Source organism: Hyperolius riggenbachi, chromosome 8 (genome assembly GCF_040937935.1).
Source record: "Hyperolius riggenbachi isolate aHypRig1 chromosome 8, aHypRig1.pri, whole genome shotgun sequence".
NCBI lineage: Eukaryota > Metazoa > Chordata > Amphibia > Anura > Hyperoliidae > Hyperolius > Hyperolius riggenbachi.
Window position 1 is genome coordinate 64,797,775 of NC_090653.1, and position 20,651 is coordinate 64,818,425.

General features: G+C 44.6%; 1 protein-coding gene across 2 annotated transcripts in view; it reads right to left on the reverse strand.

Moving 5' to 3' along the window:
• Positions 1 to 221: 221 nt before the first annotated feature.
• The window catches only part of CLIP3 (CAP-Gly domain containing linker protein 3), a 70,617-nt gene continuing 50,187 nt past the window's right edge, over positions 222 to 20,651 (reverse strand). For both annotated transcript variants that reach the window (XM_068250528.1, XM_068250527.1), the window contains exons 12-14: positions 19,540 to 19,604; positions 11,550 to 11,622; positions 222 to 6,820 (exon numbers count right to left, since the gene is read on the reverse strand). In XM_068250528.1, coding sequence (XP_068106629.1) covers positions 6,766 to 6,820; positions 11,550 to 11,622; positions 19,540 to 19,604 — 193 coding nt within the window. In that variant the 3' untranslated portion in view covers positions 222 to 6,765. The remainder of the gene's footprint in view (positions 6,821 to 11,549; positions 11,623 to 19,539; positions 19,605 to 20,651) is intronic.

Below are 20,651 nucleotides of genomic sequence, written 5' to 3' on the forward strand. Positions count from 1 at the left end.
GCTAAAAACTGCCCTGGGTGGGCCCCCACCAGGCTCGGGGCCCCCCTGCGCCTGCATCCCTTGCAGGTGCCATTGCTACACCCCTGCAAGCAGGGCCACATTTGGCCCATAGGCCTGAGTTTGATACCGGCATCCGTACAGGATTATCTTTATAGAGAAAGGCGGAGTTTCAGTCTGGCAACACTTTCCATTGGAGGATGGAGGGAAAACATAACACAAGGTTGAGTAGTTAAATCGTTTTATTGTCTGACATACATCCATTTGTCCCATATATGGGGTTAGTAAGACCACAGAGTACAGGCAGATCACAAGATTTTACACAGGGCTACAGGAAGGGGCCCCTGAACACGTTCCAAGGAAAATATATGGGGTCCGCTACATGAAAGATTTAGTGACTTCCCCCCCGGGGGTCATAAATTAAAACACATCCTCACAAAGATGTCCTGTATACCTCCACATTATATACGCCAATGTATATCAGTATACAGGTAACCACTGTAATATTATATATAGCTATACAGATCCTTATATTCCACATGTGACTATGCTGTGTGTCTGTATAAATGCTATGTAGGCTCCATAGACTGCGTATGGTCCTCCCTACACTCTGAATGAACCCCGGGTGGGGGCGTGCTAGCTAATACTTAGCACAATGTACAGACAGTCATTACTCACAGCACACAGAGTACCCCATGCTATGTACAGAGGAGGGGGCTGCATGCAGTGATTTCGTTTATACATAGGAGGATAGACAGGTCCTCTTAGACTGGACCATGGAGCAGTGTCCTTGGAATCATATACACATTGTAGGGTGCTTGGGGTGCCATGGAGTGTAAGTGTCAGGGTTATTGCAGCTGAACTGGTGACTGGCAGGAGTAGGATGGGCTGATGTGAATGATATGTGCGTGTGTGTTATTGTTGCCCATAGTACTGATCAGGAAGTCTGTTTAGTGTACTTCCTGCCAGAGCTGTATTTACCGTTACCTGTCTCTCATCTGATGATCAGTGCTATGAGTGGCACATTGGAGTGGGCAGCAAATAATTTGAGATATTTCGTTTTTTTATTATATTTTAACAATCTTCTCTCCCCGCTGATGCCAGCAGTAGCATAGCTTAGGAGCTATGGGCCCCAATGCAAGTTTTACATTCGGCCCACTCAAGTTCTCCATACATAATTAATATAGCGCACCAAAGCCTGCTCAGGACAGCTGCAGTGTCAGAGAGGTGTAGGCTGGGGAGGAGGACAGTCTATTAATGGTTACAACTAATCGAAACACATATAGAGGTGATCATTACCAGCTTGGCACTGATAAATAGCTAATAAAGTGGTTAAAGGAGGGCCCCTCTGGTCCAGGGGCCCAGGTGCGGTCACTCCCTGTACACCCCCTATTTCTATGCCACTGGATGCCAGGTATATCTAGTAAAAGCCGTCAGCAGACCTGGGATTGGGGTGCATATTGCTGTGTTTGCAAGGTACATTGTGAATATCACACAGGACATAATGTGAAGTGTGGCCCAGTCTAGCCTGTTTCTGTGAATGCTAGGTAACCTGTGTACTGGTACTTCTATTACCGATCAGGGCTGGATTTCTGGGAAGGCCACAGAGGCCCGTGCCTTGTGTGGCAGCTTCCCAAGGGGAAGAAGGATTGCTGCATATGAAGGAGAAGGCTGCAACTGGAAAAGAAAGGCTGCAAATGGGCATCAACAGATAGAAGGGGGAGTGGTTGCCAAAATCAGCTGTACATGTAAGGGGGGCTGCTCATGGAACGGGTGGGGGACTGCTGCATATTTTTTAAATGAAGTCAGCAATGGCACCTTACTTCTGTACAGTATAGTGGAAGAAGACAGAGAGATGTCATGATATTATGGGCTAGGATAACAGCAGAGCCCCAGTGATCTATAAAGGTAATAAGGAGATATAGGCACATAACAGACCACAAGGTGATAACGAGCAAGGCTTCACACATCAACAGTGGTAGACCAGAGACTGTATGGACACTGATGAGACCGGCAAAAAGGATGCTGGAAATATGGGGGCACCATGCGCCGTCATAGACTGTAATGTGGATTACGGCTATAGCGGCGCTCAGACAGCAATTGGGTGCAGTCAAAAGACAGAGCCCAAATTACTACAGTATAAAAACAGTAATTTGGTTGCCAGTAATAGCTGGAAGTTGAAAGTCCATGGTGGCCTGGAGGGGGAATAGTAATTAACCCCATTGGGGCTTTTGCAGGAGCCGGGTGAGGCATTCTTCAGCTTTGCCCTGCACCCAAATTTTCTGGCGCCTTAACTACATGAATGCGGACACAGAGGCATCACATGACCAGAATCTACAGTCCTCTCAGGGGCCTATTAATAAAAATAAAAAAATGAGAGATAAGACCACCAAATTCTAGTTAAAGAGAACCTGTACTGAGTAAAATTATTTAAAATAAACACATGAGGTAACTTCAAATGAACATTAAATAGTTACCTTGCCATCATTTCCTCTCAGAAGCTCACCATTTTCTTCTTACAGTATTCCCTTCCAGTTCTGACAACATTTTGTCAGAACTGAAATATATCAGTTGCTGTCAGTTATATATCAGTTGCTGTCAGTTTTATATCAGTTGCTGTCAGTTATAGCTGAGTAGACAACTGATGTGCCCGGTAATGTCCATGTTTCCCTATGGCTCAAGTGGGCGATGTTACAGTTTAACTGTGTGCTGACCAGAAAGCTGTTATGGGGTAATGGCCATTTTCAAAATGGAGGACAGAGAATTCCCTTGTTCACGGTGGACAAACAGGACGCGGGACAGGAGAAAGACACTGAGGAGTAGACTACATGGAAGGTAAGTATGACTTGTGTATGCTTATTTTGACTTTTAATTTTCAGTTTAGGTTTTCTTTAAGCACTGACCACCGGTAGTATAATTACTTAATCTGCTGGTTCGCAGCTCCATTCGGCTGAACAGAGTAATAGTTTGCCAGCTGTGACTGTTACACTTTGCTAAGAAAAAAAATATTGGTCAGCGCCTTATTAACTTTCTTTGCAGCCACTTATTGCTGTTTCACAACAATAGTGAACAGGGTGTCTGAAAACCATCACTCTTCTCCGTTTCTGCCCATAGCATTCACCGCAATGAGAGTGGTGATTGCTTCTTGGCAGTCTATGCAATGACAGACAGACTGCAGTTGATAAATATGGTGATAATGGGTTTTAATGGTAGATGACTGCTGAGACTGATGGAAGTGGCAATGACACTTGAGAGATCTGAGACCTGTCACTATTTCTGTAGAAATAACAGCACATATCAGTGATCAGGTACTCTGCTGGTGCCAGCAGGGCCAGCGCTTTCATAGAGCCCCCCCAAGGTTCCCCTCCAGCTATGGTGACCCATGAGAACGGGGATGCTGTGTGTTTACTCTGTATAGGAAAAGGAGGAGGTAAATAATAGGAACTCCATAAATGATTTTTAGGGGACATATGATGGACACTGTATGATATTGTGTGACGGGGCAGTTGTGAATTGGATTGGGCCTGGCAGCCGTAAGGGGTGGCGTCAAGGGGGCCCCCAAAGTTACTTTTGCCCCAGGGCCCTATTATAGCTAGAACCGTCCCTGGGTGCCAGCCTGGGCCATGGGGCCAATGTGTGGGGTTCTACAGACTGGTATACACAGATACACACGCAGGGCACAGCAGGTCACTAGTTACAAGCCTATCTGAATCACACAGTCCAGCACTGATTGATAATGAGACAGAGAATTGGCTGATGGATCCTGACAGTGGGAGGCTGCCGGAGAGCTTTCAGAAAGTTATTGCTACAAATGTGATTCTCTACAGCTCTTAAAGTGAATGTAAAAAAATAAAAATGAAAACAGATACTTACCTAAGCAGAGGGAAGGGCCTGGGTCCTCTAGAGCCTTCCTGCTCCTCTTACAGTCCCCGCGTTCCAGCGCTGTCAATCCTGGTAGCAGCATCCAACCAATCGGTCACACACTGCTTTGAGCTGCCGCAGGAGGCTTCAGAAGTCTTCGGGAGCCCAAGTGATCCCAAAGATGGGTGGCTCCGTACTGTGCCTGCGCTAGCGCGCTCTCTTCTGCGCGGTTGCACTCAGGCTCCTGAAGACTTCCGAAGAGCCTCCCATGGCAGGGGATTCAAACGGAGGCGACATCGCTGGAACGAGGGGATCATGAGCGGAGGAGGAAGGCTCTATAAGACCCAGAGCCTTCCCCCTCATTATGTAAGTATCTGTTTGTTTGTTTATTTTCGGTTCACATTAGCTTTAGGGATACAATCCCACTCCAGATCGATCTTTTCTGATCGCCATGGTAATCGATCAAAAATGATCAGTTGTGCCCATTAACAGGCGTATTCCTGCTAATCCATCCAATCAGATTAAAAGAATCAATCTGTTTATTATATCGATCCCATCTATCTGATCAGATTAGTTAACGTTTGATCGGCCGCTGGATTGTATTGTTAAAGGCCACCTTTACAGCACTCATCAACAGATCAGTCTTTAATGTATATTTTATATTATTCTGCTTGGCCGCTGAGGAATGTAATTTATATGTATGAGATCATTGTGTGTAAGTGTATCTGAACCAAGACAGATATGGTAGCTGCTGTCTTTATTTACTTCTAAGAATAGCACTGGCTGACTCGAATGCTGCTCTGCTGCTCTGCAGCTTCTGAGTCCTGGAACAAGCATGTGGCCAGTGGTATCAGATCTTCTGCATACTTCTTCTGGGTCTGTGATTCAGAAAGTATTAAAGAAGAATCCCACAGTGCACTAAAAAATATATCCTCGCATTATATCAATTCATGTTGAAACAGCATTCTCCCCTTCTTTTCATCAGCTTTGATAGATTACTTAAAACTGCTTTTTTTCCCCCTGAAAAGTTTCCATTTAAAGGACAATGGAAGTGAGAGGTATATGGAGGCTGCCATATGTATTTCCTTTTAAGAAATACCAGTTGCCAGGCTGTCCTGCTGATCCTCTGCCTCTAATACTTTTATCCATAGACATTGAACAATCATGCAGCAGATCAGGTGTTTCTGACATTATTGTCAGATCTGACAGGATTAGCTAGCTGCATACTTGTTTCTGGTGTGATTCAGACACTACTGCAGCCAAATAGACCTGAAGGGCTGCCAGGCAACTGGGATTGCTTAAAAGGAAATAAATATGGCAGCCTCCATATGCTTCTCACTTCAGTTACCTTTTAAATTCAATTCCAGGATGTATTTCTACAGCTCCTGTTGTGTTAAGATTATAAAAAAAAGTTCCTCCAGGCAGAGGCTATTGTCTATGAAGTTGGCTCTATAATCTTTGGGTCAGTCAAGCTATCTATCCTTTGGATAATCTTTCTGAATAATTCCCAAGCATTATGCCTGGCACACACCATGCAATTTCCCATCAGATAGGTCGAATCTATTATTTCCAACAGGTCCGATCTCATTTCCGATCATTTTTCTGATCGATTTTGTATAGAAGTGATCGGAAAATCGATCAGAAAAATGGAACGGAAATCAGAATAGACCTGTCGAAAATAATCAATTTGACTTGCCTATCTGATGGGAAATTGCATGGTGTGTACCAGGCATTAGTCAGAATACTGACTAAAGAGTCTGAACAATGTTCACAATGTTTGTTGCCGATAAGGACAAGAAAAAAAGAACATAAAAAAACAAATATGACTTACATGTGTTATTTCTATTTAATGACACTGTGCAACTCTCCTTTAAACTCAGAGCATCAGTATAACAACCCTGGAAGCAGCATTTTCAAAAGTGAGTCCATAATGGCCTCTCCCCATTCATCTCTTCTCATGTTCCTTTAAAGGAAAACTGAAGTGAGAGGGATATGAGGGATGCCAAATTTATATCCTTTTAAGCAATACCAGTTGCCTTGGCAGTCCTGCTGATCCTCTGCCTGTAATACGTTTAGCCATAGACCCTGAACAAGCATGCAGCAGATCAGATGTTTCTGACATTATTGTCAGATCTGACAAGACTAGCTGCATGCTTGTTTCTGGTGTTAAGACATTACTGCAGCCAAATAGATCAGCAGGGCTGCCAGGCAACTGGTATTGTTTAAAGGGACATAAATATGTCAGCCTCCATATTCTTCTCACTTTAGTTATCCTTTAAGTTAAGGGAAAGTCATGTACTGTATGGTGTTGGTGTGACAGGTTTGGTTGCGGATTTGGAGGTATTAATGCCATTAGCAGGCTGGCAGAAGTAGTAGCTGAAGAAAAATTGAAGGATTTTGTTTAATGTTAGTGAAAAGAGCAATGATGGGCTTCATAACACACACTCAGCTTTTAGCTTTCTGCAGTGGAGAATAGTCAGAACAATAAAGGATTATTTTTGGCCAATCACTGGCCTTTACATATTGCTCTTTGCCTTATTAGGTGAAGGTCTGTTAGTGAGCTATAGTAACTCAGGATCACTGCTGTGTAGTTCCTACAAGCAGAAGGTAAGTGGCAGCTGGAGACAGCACAGTAGTGCTGGTTGTCCCTGCAGATTCTGCTTCTTGGGTGAAAGCTCTGTAGAAGATGGAAGCAAGTAAACCTTTAGCAGAATGAAGCTGGAATGTCCTGGCCCCCTCCTCCTCCTTATTTTATCCTGCTCTGAATGGGACAGTGACACACAGAGGGGCCCCTATGTCAGAGGAACATTGGACAAGGCACTGGGGAGTCAGGGGATGCAGACACAGACAGAGGGAGAGCAGTCTGTGGCTCCAGGTGGCAGGATGCTGGGTTAGCGGGAGGCTGGGTTAGGTTTGCATCTCAGCACGTAGCAGCCAGGGAAACCAGCAGCAGAACAGCAACCTGAGAGAAAGGAGAGACAGAGAGAGAAGAGAGAAAGGACAGTCAGCAACGTGCAGAAAGGGGGAGAGGGTGCATTAAAGGCCCAACTATACTCAAAAAATTGAGCAAGGGAAATTCTCAAAGCAATTATGTTTGTGTAAGTTATAAGGATTACCTTTGGACTGGCACTTTTCAGATTTTAAAACCCCACTTATTCAGTTTGGGCCGTTTCCACGATGGTGAATTTGCATGCATTATCTGCATGCGAATTTCACGTAGCAATGTATTTCAATGGGCCTGTTTCCATTACAGGTGGCTTCCCCCCGCAAGCAAAAATAGAAAACCGGCCGCCTCTGTAACAATTTTCTGCGCGGTTTAAGTGTTTTCGTATGCGGAGGTCAATAGTAATTAATGGTGACGGCAAAATTTTAAAAAATTGCGTATGAATGTGAATTCGCATGAAAAACATGCCTGGAAATACACACGAATTTGCATACTGATGCGAATACGCAGGCTTTTTCTTTCTATGCGGATTCGCCTAGGTATAGTGGAAACGGGCCCTTATGCTTGCCTGCAGCTGTGCACCTATCCATACCCCCTACAGGTTTTAAGACCTTGCTTGCCTCTAGCTTCCTGTGCGTATGTATAAGTAAGCCTCCGGTGAGCTGGGCGCAGGGTGATGTGAATGACAGCTCTCCCTGCTGCCGCTCAAATTCCCGGCGGCGTTAAGTAAAATTCCCCCTCCGAGTTGTAGCAAGTTGGAGGGAGAAGTAATCAAATAGCCCTTATGCGCCCCGCATAGCATTACAGCTATAGCAGTGCTTAGTTAGTTTCAAAGCTGGTGGTTTGGGCACACAGCAATCAGCGGCAAGCACCAAAACCAGGAGCCACTATAGCAGTATTGCTATAGTGCGCAGAGCGCATAAGGGTAATCTGGGGTTCCGGCAATTGCTGGACCCTGGATTACTTCTCTGCCCGAGTTGCTACAACTTGGAGGGGGAACAGTATTTAATGCTGCCAGGAATTTGAGCAGCAGCAGGGTGAGCCGTCATTCGACTCACCCTGCACCCAGCTCATTGGTGGCGCACTAATACATACGCCCTAGTTTCAGCGCTTGACGCTGAGCACTGTGTGCCGAAACCCCCTGCTACCCTTACAGTTGCTCACCAATTACTTCCTGTAACTACGTCCTCATATAGACACTTTTCTCCTGTAAAGTAGAAGTTCTGGAAAATGTAGTCTGGCTTCTATTTTCTTCCCACTTTGGGTGTCACATGGTTTGCCTGATTAACGCACCTACCAACTGAATCCAGAGAAGAGAGGAAGCAATCTGTACTGCAAAGAGAAGCATATTTGACCCATACAAAGGTGTTCTGTCCACTTGATTGCTATCTGTATTTCCTTTATCCAATTTTGTGTTTTATTAGGCTTCAAAGAGAGATAAGGGCAGATTTATACAATTTCCATTGTCCAATTAGGTGGCTGCTGGTCAATTAACCAGCAACAACTGATTTCATTGGATGGATTTAAAGGGGCACTATGGCGGAAAATTGTAAAATTTAAAATATGTGCAAACATAGACAAATAAGAAGTACGTTTTTTTCCAGAGTAAAAGGAGTCATAAATTACTTTTCTGCTATGTTGCTGTCACTTACAGTAGGTAGTAGAAATCTGACAGAAGTGACCGGTTTTGGGCTAGTCCATCTCTTCATAGGGGATTCTCAGCAAGGCTTTTATTCTTTATAAATATATTCCCTAAAAAGGATTTAAACAATGATGCTGGCCAGCTTCCCTGCTCGCCACACAGTTTTTTGGCAGTTGGACAGAGCAACTGCCATTTACTAAGTGCTTTTGAAAATAAATAAATCCCTGAGAATCCCCCCATGAAGAGATGTCGGTTCTGTCAGATTTCTACTATCTACTGTAAGTTACAGCAACATAGGAGAAAAGTAATTTATGGCATTTTACTCTGGAAAAAAACGTACTTCTTATTTGTCTATGTTTGCACATATTTTAAATGTTAAAATTTTTTGCCATTGTGCCCCTTTAATCCCCTCCCTTGGTCAGCGTCAATGTGTATGTCAGTACGATTTATTGTTCATCACTATCAATATTATTGAACAGTGTATCCAAGTGCTCCCTCTGCTGGCAGTATGTGAACTGCATCTACAGGAACCCTGGGTCCAATGCAAAAAAGGGGTTATAAGTACACTAAGGGCCTGATTCACAAAGCGGTGCAAAGTGTTTGCACGCGAGTGAAAACCCCTTTATCACGCCTAAACTCAGTTTAGGCATGATAAGAAGAAACTCGCGCGAATTTTCCCAGCGCTTCGCGCGAAGCTCCCATTAAGCCCAATGGGACTTTGCGCGCGTGCACGTTTGCGCTTCGCACGAAGAGCAGCACAAATCGGTGATAACTCAGTGGTGCAAAGGTTATCACGCCTAAAGTCTTTTAGGCGTGATAACTGAGTTATCACCGCTTTGTGAATCAGGTCCTAAGTGCCTGTTCCATCACTACAGGTCATATTTCAGAATTAGTATTGCTTTTGTTATCCTGGACTTCAGTATAATGGTCAGTTTCTACTTCCTATTAAAATGGACCGTTTTAGGTAAAGTAAAACTTTTACAAAAAAGGAATCTGGGGCCTCTTACACAGTGCATCCCGAAAGTATTCACAGCGCGTCACTTTTTCCACATTTTGTTATGTTCAAGCCTTATTCCAAAACGGATTAAATTAATTTTTTTTTCTCAGAATTCTACACACAACACCCCATAATGACAACGTGAAAAAAGTTTTGCCAAATTGAATAAAAAAATTAAAAAAAAAAAAAGATAAATCACATGTACATAATAAATGTTCACAGCTTTTGCTCAATGCTTTGTCGCTGTACCTTTGGCAGCAATTAAAGCCTCAAGTCTTATTGAATATGATGCCACAAACTTGGCACAATTATCATTGGCCAGTTTTGCCCATTCCTCTTGCAGCACCTCTCAAGCTTCATCAGGTTTGATGGGAAGCGTCAGTGCACATCCATTTTAAGATTTCTCCAGAGTTGTTAAATCGGATTCATGTCTGGATTCTGGCTGGGCAACTCAAGGACATTTACACAGTTGTCCTGAAGCCACTCCTTTGATATCTTGCTGTGTGCTTAGCGTCGTTGTCCTGCTGAAAAAAGAACCAACGCCCCAGTCTGTGTTCAAGAACGCTGTGGAGCAGGTTTTCATCCAGGATGTGTACATTGCTGCAGTCATCCTTCCCTTTATCCTGACTACTGGCGTAGACTCCCAGTTCTTGCAGCTGAAAAACATCCCCACAGCCGCAGCATGTTGCTGCCACCACCATGTTTCACTGTAGGGATGGTATTGGCCTGATTATGAGTGGTGCCGGGTTTTCCTCCAAACAAGATGCCTGGCATTCACACCAAATAGTTCAATTGTTGCCTCATTATGCCAGAGAATTTTGTTTCTCAAGGTCCGAGAGTCCTCTAGGTGCCTTTTGGCAAACTGCAAACGGACTGCCATGTGCCTTTTAATAGGGAGTTGCTTCCTGGTTTTTGTTCTGACATGAACTGTCAACTATGGGACCTTATATACACAGGTGTGTCCAATCGACTGAATTTAGCACAGGTAGACTGCAATTAATATGCAGAAAAAACTCAAGGATGATCAGGGGAAACAGGATGCACCTGAGCTAAATTTTGAGCTTCATGGCAAAGGCTGTGAATACTTCTGTGCATGTGCTTTCTCAACTTTTTTATTTTTAATAAATTTGCAAAATTGTTAAGTAAACTTTTTTCACATTGTCACTATGGGGTATTGGGTATAGAATTCTGAGGGGGAAAATGAATTTAATCCATTCTGGAATAAGGCAGTAACATAACAAAATGGGGAAAAAGTGATGTGCTGTAAATAATTTCCGGATGCACTGTATTTTTATAGTGTAGTGACAAAGTGCAATTTCATGCAAAAATCAAAGCAAATAAACGGAAAACTGCTGAAAATAAACAGACTTTTAATCATAAAAGTCATAAAAAGCATGTGTACGCCCTTACTTTCACATAACAAGTTCAGCCATAATGTGCATATAAAACAAGTACTGTAATGACCCCAGTGCAGCCATAATCTCCCCATCCCAAGACAGACTGGCATGCATAGATGGACAAGAGACAGAAGAGGATCAAAGAGAACCTGCTAATTGAGCCCAGTCAGCATATGAGAATTTCTACACTTCCCTAATGACTCTTGTATTGGGATGGGGATACCTGAGGGTACCAGTAAGGATTTTGCAACTCGTAGTAGAGTGCTCTTTCCAACTCCAAACTTGAGAGCCCTAAAAAGAACATGTATTTGGGCAACTGCCCAGTGTGCTACTATGGTAGCACAAGCCCTGCCTATTTCTAAAAGTTGCTAAGCAACCCCTTTAGCAGCAGAGGGAGCTAAGGGATAAACTGTTCCTGAGCCATTTTTACCCACCCTCCAGTAGTTAGGTGCTTCCATGGCTGGATTCATATAGAAAGGATATGTGAATGTGCTGCAGAGGAGACTAGGTGCAGCGTTCCCAGTATGCAGTGCAACAATGTTTCCCCAGCATCCCTTCCAATGGGTATCCCCCTTCTATGTCCTTCATTTGTAAGCTTGACTAGAGGGCATGCATATTAGCAGCATCCGGGGGTCTCTGTGGGGGGCTGTACTTGGCTTTCCACTGGGGCGCCTCTAGGTGGCTTATCCAGACTGCTGACAGCAGTAATACCTGGAGATAGAGTTTTCCGATGCGATCTCTTTCGGTGTCCGCACTGTATTGAAGTTACGCTTTGGCTGCGACACTGCATGCAACAACAAATATTTCTTAGATGAAATGCAATACATAGAAAGCTGTGTTACATATACACACATAAAGCAAATGGATCATTTAAATTCAATATAATATCATGACTGCTTTACACACAGACAATATAGAAACACTAAAATGCAGAAAGCAATAAACAAGATGTCATTTATTGTTAATCTGACCTTATTAAAAACTAGCATAAAACGTTAAAGTACACGAGACCCAAGAAAATCTCTACCTAAAGCAAGCACAGGGGTATGTTCACGCTGGATCCACATACCTCTGTGCATTCTCCATTCCTCTCCTTGTTCCCACCCCCTGTAATTGCTCCTTGAAAAAGGTGACTTTTGGCTAGTTAAATATTTCAAGGCGTTATTACAGGGGTTGAGGGAAGCAAGGAGAGGAACGGACAAAGCACAGGTAAGTGGATCCAGCATGAGCATGCCACTGTACTTACCTCAGGTAGCTTTGCCTCAGGTCAGGCAAAATCAAAGCATCCTATAAATATAAATAACAAACTTAAAAACATAAAACATCAAAACTCCTCTTACTAACAAATATAATGGGTATAAAAATGTACCCTTACTCCTGAGCTAGCCCTCTTCCTCATTGACCTTTCCAGAATACCGCTGACCTTCAGAAAATCAGCAACCCACATTATTTGTGCCATGAGACAGGCTCTGCTAGCTGATTGGGCATCGTCACAGACACCCTCCATACATAGCCTTAAGGCCCATACACACGTCGGATTTCCGCGAACGACGGGTCGTTTGAACGTCCCGTCGTTCCGTCGTTCGCCCGCTAAATCGGGCGTGTGTACAGACTATCGTTCGCTTGATAAGAGTGAGTTTGAGCGATCCGCCCGGCGGAACGCTCAAACTCACTCTTATCAAGCGAACGATAGTCTGTACACACGCCCGATTTAGCGGGCGAACGACGGGACGTTCAAACGACCCGTCATTCGCGGAAATCCGACGTGTGTATGGGCCTTTATACAACTGACCCAATGCAATCTAAATATAAAAAGACTGTTCGAGCTCAAAATAAATTCCCTCTTACAACACGTGGAACCTCAAATTGATTGGCCCCTACAACATCAGCTGAAAAATATACCCTGGCCCCCCTCCTTCCCCCATTGGTTTGATTTAATCAGCAATTCAAACCTTTAATAAAGGAGACACACACACGCTGAGGCAAATCTCTTCTGATTTAGTTGACCTCCCTGCCAGGATCATGCCTGGGTTGGGTCCTATCCTATGTCAACATCTGTTTGGCAGACATCTTGTCAGGTTAATCCTATCTAGTTTGGTTAATCCCCTGGGATCAAATTTTAAAGTGTACCTGCGATGTAAGGATATACAGTGGCTTGCAAAAGTATTCGACCCCCTTGAAGTTTTCCACATTTTGTCACATTACTGCCACAAATATGCATCAATTTTATTGGAATTCCACATGAAAGACCAATACAAAGTGGTGTACACGTGAGAAGTAGAGTTGGGCTGAACGGTTCGCCTGCAAACGGTTCCATGCGAACTTCAGTGGTTCGCGTTCGCGTCCCGCAGGCGAAGTTTTGCGGAAGTTCGGTTCGCCCCATAATGCACCATGAGGGTCAACTTTGACCCTCTACATCACAGTCAGCAGGCCTAGTGTAGCCAATTAGGCTACACTAGCCCCTGGAGCCACTCCCCCCCTAATAAAAGGCAGGTAGCGGCGGCCATTACGGTCACTCGTGTGCCTGCGTTAGTGAGAGTAGGGCGAGCTGCTGCAGACTGTCTCTCATAGGGAAAGATTAGTTAGGCTTAGCTTTTTCCTGGCTGCATACCTGTTCTGTGAACCCACCACTGCATACCTGTTCTGTGAACCCACCACTGCATACCTGTACTGTGAACCCACCACTGCATACCTGTTCAGTGAACCCACCACTGCATAGCTGTTCAGTGAACCCACCACTGCATAGCTGTTCAGTGAACCCACCACTGCATAGCTGTTCAGTGAACCCACCACTGCATACCTGTTCAGTGAACCCGCCCCTGCATACCTGTTCAGTGAACCCGCCACTGCATACCTGTTCAGTGAACCCGCCACTGCATACCTGTACTGTTCAGTGAACCCGCCACTGCATACCTGTACTGTTCAGTGAACTCGCCACTGTATACCTGTTCTGTTCAGTGAACCCGCCACTGTATACCTATTCAGTTAACCCGCCACTGCATACCTGTTGTGTTCAGTGAACCCGCCACTGTATACCTGTTCTGTTCAGTGAACCTGCCACTGTATACCTGTTCTGTTCAGTGAACCCACCACTGCATACCTGTTCTGTTCAGTGAACCCACCACTGCATACCTGTTCTGTTCAGTGAACCTGCCACTGTATACCTGTTCAGTTAACCCGCCACTGCATACCTGTTGTGTTCAGTGAACCCGCCACTGTATACCTGTTCTGTTCAGTGAACCCGCCACTGCATACCTGTACTGTTCAGTGAACCCGCCACTGCATACCTGTTCTGTGAACCCGCCACTGCATACCTGTTGTGTTCAGTGAACCCGCCACTGTATACCTGTTCAGTGAACCTGCCACTGCATACCTGTTCTGTGAACCCGCCACTGCATACCTGTTGTGTTCAGTGAACCCGCCACTGCATACCTGTTCAGTGAACCCGCCACTGCATACCTGTTCTGTTCAGTGAACCCGCCACTGCATACCTGTTCTGTTCAGTGAACCCACCGCATCAGTGCGCATACCTGTGCAGTTAAGTGAACCCACCTACCTACGTGAGTGCACGCAGTGTGATATACCACTCCGTGCATACCCGATATGGACAAAACAGGTAGAGGAAGAGGTAGTGCCAGAGCCAGAGGAAGGCCACCCGGCAGGTCTGTGCGAGGTCGTGTAAATGTAATTTCGTGTGGACCTGGCCCACAGTACAGTGCTCGGAAGAAGGCACGTCCCATCACCTCCCAAGATTGTCAGGACGTGGTTGAGTATTTAGCGACACAGAACACCTCATCTTGCTCAGCCACCAGCGCTACTACTAGCACCACTTCCGCTGCATTTGACACTTCGCAAGAATTATTTAGTGGTGAAATCACTGATGCACAGCCATTGTTGTTACAGCCAGATGAATTTTTACCAGCTCATATGTCTGAGTTACGCAGCAACACTATGGATGTAACGTGTAAGGAGGATGAAGGACCTACTGATGGTGCATGTTTGGATTTTTCTGAGGCAAGCGAAGCTGGGCAGGATGATTACGATGATGACGATGATACGGATCCTCTGTCTGTTCCCAATAGAGGAGATGAAGAGGGGGACAGTTCAGAGGGGGAGTCAGAGAGTAGTAGGAGGAGAGAAGTTGCTGAAAGAAGCTGGGGCAGCTCTTCGTCAGAAACAGCTGGTGGCAGTGTCCGGCACCATGTATCGCCATCTATGTACAGCCAGCCAACTTGCCCTTCAGCATCAGCTGCTGAGGCCCCCCTACATCAGCCAGGCGACCATATGGGCTGTAAAGCCACCAAAACCTGCACTCTCGCCATGGTGCGCACCAGTCCAGCACGGCCGTCACTACACAAACAGCTGTTTGCGGTGCGTTACACGGTGAGTTTGGTGTGTCAGTGTGAAGCAGTACCTTAATTACACTACCTGATTGATGTATACACATGCAAGATGTTTTAAAGCACTTTAGGCCTGTCATTTAGCAATCAATGTGATTTCTGCCCTTAAAACGCTGCTTTGCGTCAAATCCAGATTTTTCCCGGGGACTTTTGGCATGTATCCCACTCCTCCACCTGGGGGTCCAGGTGTTAGACCCCTTGAAACATCTTTTCCATCACTTTTGTGGCCAGCATAATTTTTTTTTTTTAAAGTTCGCATCCCCATTGAAGTCTATTGCGGTTCGCGAACTTTTACGCGAACCGAACCTTCCGCGGAAGTTCGCGAACCCGGTTCGCGAACCGAAAATCGGAGGTTCGGCCCCACTCTAGTGAGAAGTGGATCGAAAATCATACATTATTCCAAACATTTTTTACAAATCAATAACTGCAAAGTGGGGTGTGCGTAATTATTCGGCCCCCTGAGTCAATACTTTGTAGAACCACCTTTTGCTGCAATTAGAGCTGCCAGTCTTTTAGGGTATGTCTCTACCAGCTTTGCACATCTAGAGACTGAAATCCTTTCCCATTCTTCTTTGCAAAACAGCTCCAGCTTAGTCAGATTAGATGGACAGCGTTTGTGAACAGCAGTTTTCAAATCTTGCCACAGATTCTCGATTGGATTTAGATCTGTACTTTGGCTGGGCCATTCTAACACAGATATGTTTTGTTTTAAACCATTCCATTGTTGCTCTGGCTTTATATTTAGGGTCATTGTCCTGCTGGAAGGTGAACCTCCGCCCCAGTCTCAAGTCTTTTGCAGTCTCCAAGAGGTTTTCTTCCAAGTTTGCCCTGTATTTGGCTCCATCCATCTTCCCATCAACTCTGACCAGCTTCCCTGTCCCTGCTGAAGAGATGCACCCCCCGAGCATGATGCTGTCACCACCATATTTGACAGTGAGGATGGTGTGTTCAGAGTGATGTGCAGTGTTAGTTTTCTGCCACACATAGCGTTTTGCATTTTGGGCAAAAAGTTCCATTTTGGTCTCATCTGACCAGAGTACCTTCTTCCACATGGTTGCTGTGTCCCCCACATGGCTTGTGGCAAACTGCAAACGGGACTTCTTATGCTTTTCTGTTAACAATGGCTTTCTTCTTGCCACTCTTCCATAAAGGCCAACTTTGTGCAGTGCAAGACTAATAGTTGTCCTATGGACAGAGTCTCGCACCTGAGCTGTAGATCTCTGCAGCTCGTCCAGAGTCACCATGGGCCTCTTGACTGCATTTTTGATCAGCGCTCTCCTTGTTCGGCCTGTGAGTTTAGGTGGACGGCCTTGTCTCGGTAGGTTTACAGTTGTGCCCTACTCCTTCCATTTCTGAATGATCGCTTGAACAGTGCTCCGTGGGATGCTCAAGGCTTTGGAAATCTTTTTGTAGCCTAAGCCTGCTTTAAATTTCTCAATAACTTTATCCCTGACCTGTCTTGTGTGTTCTTTGGACTTCATGGTGTTGTTGCTCCCAATATTCTCTTAGACAACCTCTGAAGCCCTCACAGAGCAGCTGTATTTGTACTGACATTAGATTACACACAGGTGCACTCTATTTAGTCATTAGCACTCATCAGGCAATGTCTGTGGGCAACTGACTGCACTCAGATCAAAGGGGGCCGAATAATTATGCACACACCACTTTGCAGTTATTTATTTGTAAAAAAAATGTTTGGAATCATGTATGATTTTCGTTCCACTTCTCACATGTACACCACTATTGGTCTTTCATGTGGAATTCCAATAAAATTGCTTCATGTTTGTGGCAGTAATGTGACAAAATGTGGAAAACTTCAAGGGGGCCGAATACTTTTGCAAGCCACTGTAAACTGGGGCTTCCTCGAGCCCCCTCCGCACCGATCGCTCACGCCATCTTCCTCCGCCTCCTCATTTTTGTTTGCCAGGTATAAGCCCAGTTAGCTTGGCCAGTTGGGGCAAGTTGGCGCAGGTGGAGTTTGCTCTTGCATGCACCCCGGTCTCGCTCCCACGGCTGGGAGCATTCTGCGTTTGTACAGGGGCACGCGCACGCAACTGCGCATGCACAATACGTTCCAACTGGCCACGCTAACGGGGATTCTACTGGGCAAACGAGGCAGAGCAGGAGGACATGGAGGGAGCAATCAGTGCGGAGGGGGCTGGAGGAAGCCCCGGGTTTGTACAAAACTTTTATATTCTTACATCTCAGGTTTCCTTTAAGATTTGTTATTATAATTTGTTTTGCTTTCTTTGTTTTTCTTTTTTTGTTCATTGTTATTTACGAATTGTAAAATACAAATAAGTAACATGTTTGCTTAGGTCTAATTTGCTGAAGTAAGAGGTATAAGGAGGCTGCCATATTTATTTCCTTTTAATCAATACCAGTTGCCTGGCAGCCCTGCTGGTCTATTTCTCTGCAGTAGTATCTAAATAACACCAGAAACAAGCATGCAGCTAGTCTTGTCAGATCTGACTTTAAAGTCTGAAACACCTGATCTGCTGCATGCTTGTTCAGGGGCTATGGCTAATAGTATTAGAGGCAGAGGATCAGCAGGGCTGCCAGGCAACTGGTATTGCTTAAAAGGAAAAACATGTCAGTTTCCATATACCTCTCTCTTCAGTTCCCCTTAAAGGTTACACCATGACTTCTAGCACCTCATTATGTTGAATTACAAGTGCACTTTGCCAACTCATTGCAATTTATATGTATAAACTTGAAACTTTAATAAAAACTTATTGATAAAAAAAACATTAAAACTCAAAACTCACAACTCTGAATAAACATCCTCTCTTGTACAACACATTGCCTCATCTCCTTGAGGCATTCCCACTCTATCTGCTGCCTCATCTTCTCTTCCAAATACCATCTTCTTCTCTTCACAATACCACCTTCTTCTCTTTCCAATACCATCTTCTTCTCTTCCCAATACCATCTTCTTCTCTTCCCAATACCATCTTCTTCTCTTCACAATACCATCTTCTTCTTTTCACAATACCATCTTCTTCTCTTCACAATACCATCTTCTTCTCTTCATAATACCATCTTTTTATCTTCCCAATACCATCTTTTTATCTTCCCAATACCATCTTCTTCTCTTCACAATACCATCTTCTTCTCTTCACAATACCATCTTCTTCTCTTCACAATACCATCTTTTTTATCTTCACAATACCATCTTTTTTATCTTCCCAATACCATCTTCTTCTCTTCCCAATACCATCTTCTTCTCTTCCCAATACCATCTTCTTCTCTTTCCAATACCATTTCTTCTCTTCCCAAACCCATCTTCTCTTCCCAAACCCATCTTCTTCTCTTTCCAATATCATTTTCTTCTCTTCCCAAACCCATCTTCTTCTCTTTCCAATACCATCTTCTTTATTCCTAATACCATCTTCTTCTCGTTCCAATACCATCTTCTTTATTCCTAATACCATCTTCTTCTCTTTCCAATACCATCTTCTTCTCTTCCCAATACCATCTTCTTCTCTTCACAATACCATCTTTTTATCTTCCCAATACCATCTTTTTATCTTCCCAATACAATCTTCTACTCTTCCCAAACCCACCTTCTTCTCTTTCCAATACCATTTTCTTCTCTTCCCAAACCCATCTTCTTCTCTTTCCAATACCATTTTCTTCTCTTCCCAAACCCATCTTCTTCTCTTTCCAATACCATTTTCTTCTCTTCCCAAACCCATCTTCTTCTCTTTCCAATACCATCTTCTTTATTCCTAATACCATCTTCTTCTCTTTCCAATACCGTCTTCTTCTCTTTCCAATACCGTCTTCTTCTCTTTCCAATACCGTCTTCTTCTCTTTCCAATACCGTCTTCTTCTCTTCCCAATACCGTCTTCTTCTCTTCCCAATACCATCTTCTTCTCTTCCCAATACCGTCTACTTCTCTTCCCAATACCGTCTTCTATTCTTTCCAATATAATTTTCTTCTCTTCCCAATACCATCTCCTCTTCCCAATACCATCTTCTTCTCTTTCTAAAACCATCTTCTTTTCTTCCCAATACCGTCTTCTCTTTCTAATACCGTCTACTCTTTCCAATACCGTCTACTTTTCTTCCCAATACTGCCCTCTATTCTTTCCAGTACCATTTTCTTCTCTTCCATATACCATCTCCTCTTCCTAATACCATCTTCTATTCCCAATACCATATACTTCTCTTCCCAATACCGTCTTCTTCTCTTTCCAATATATTTCGTGCTCACACCACCACCTGACTTTTTACCTACTTGTACATATTTATTGTACAAACATCACTGCTAATTACTCTAACACTGTATACCTACTAGTTACTTGATGCACTTTTTTCACGCCATTGTTGTCTGTCTGGGGTTCTTTAGGCCCACCGATCCTAGATGGGAGGAAGAGCAGAAAACATTTAGATTAAGTTCTCACCTAATTTCAAGGCCACCCCAATTCTCTTTATCACTAATGGGCTTATGCAGATGAGGAATTCCTTCCTCAGTCTTGTCATTCTTGGCATCCTGAACCCGTGGTGTGCCTGTCACATGACCCATGCCAGGGCCCCTGGTGACCTGGCATCCGGAGGAAAGGAGAGCAAGTGTTTAGACAGGGCTGATAGCTGAACATGTTTGCCTGCACATCAGGTCACCAAGACATGTATGACAAAGGCAATGTGATCAAAGGTATAGCACAAAAGGGGTTCACAATCCCAAAAATTACAGGAGAAGCTAGTTTTCGAAAATTGTGTAAATTTCTATTTTTTTTTTATTTGCGCAAAGGGATGAGATTCCGCGTTACGTGGAATTCCGGTTTCCGAGCTTTCATTTGGAAATCGGCTTTTTGTTGTGAAAATCGGTATGCACAAATCCTAATTCCACATAAATACTGCCTACAGGGCCGGATTTGTACTTTTTACCGCCCAAGGCCACTGTCACCAGGTGCCCCCCTTTAGTATAGGTAGCGAGATGACCCCTCCCCCTTCTCTCCAGGATAGGTAGCCAGATCACCCCTCCCCCCTTTCCCTCCAGTATAAGTAGCCAGATGGCTCCCTTAATCCCTCCTTCCCCCCCCCCCACCCCTTTCAGTAAAGGTAGCCAGCTCACCTTCACACCGCAGCAGCCATCAGTGTCACTCATTTCTCCACTCGTCTCCAGTGCAGAAGCTTCCTCTTCCTTTTCGTCTCCAATGCTGCACATGTCCATAGCCGCCAGCCACAATGCAAACGTGCACAGAGAGCAAGGTGGCTGCTGCACAGGCGCTCGCTTGATCTCCCTGCATTGCAGCATTTGCAAGCTTGCAAATGCTGCACTGGTTTAGCCTGCCGCTTTGGTGCCCTTGCTTCTGTAGTGCCCTAGCCCATGGCCTAGGTGGCCTTGGCCTAAATCCGGCCCTGACTGCCTAACCGAGGAAATTTTAGGCCAGTCATGTGACTTAT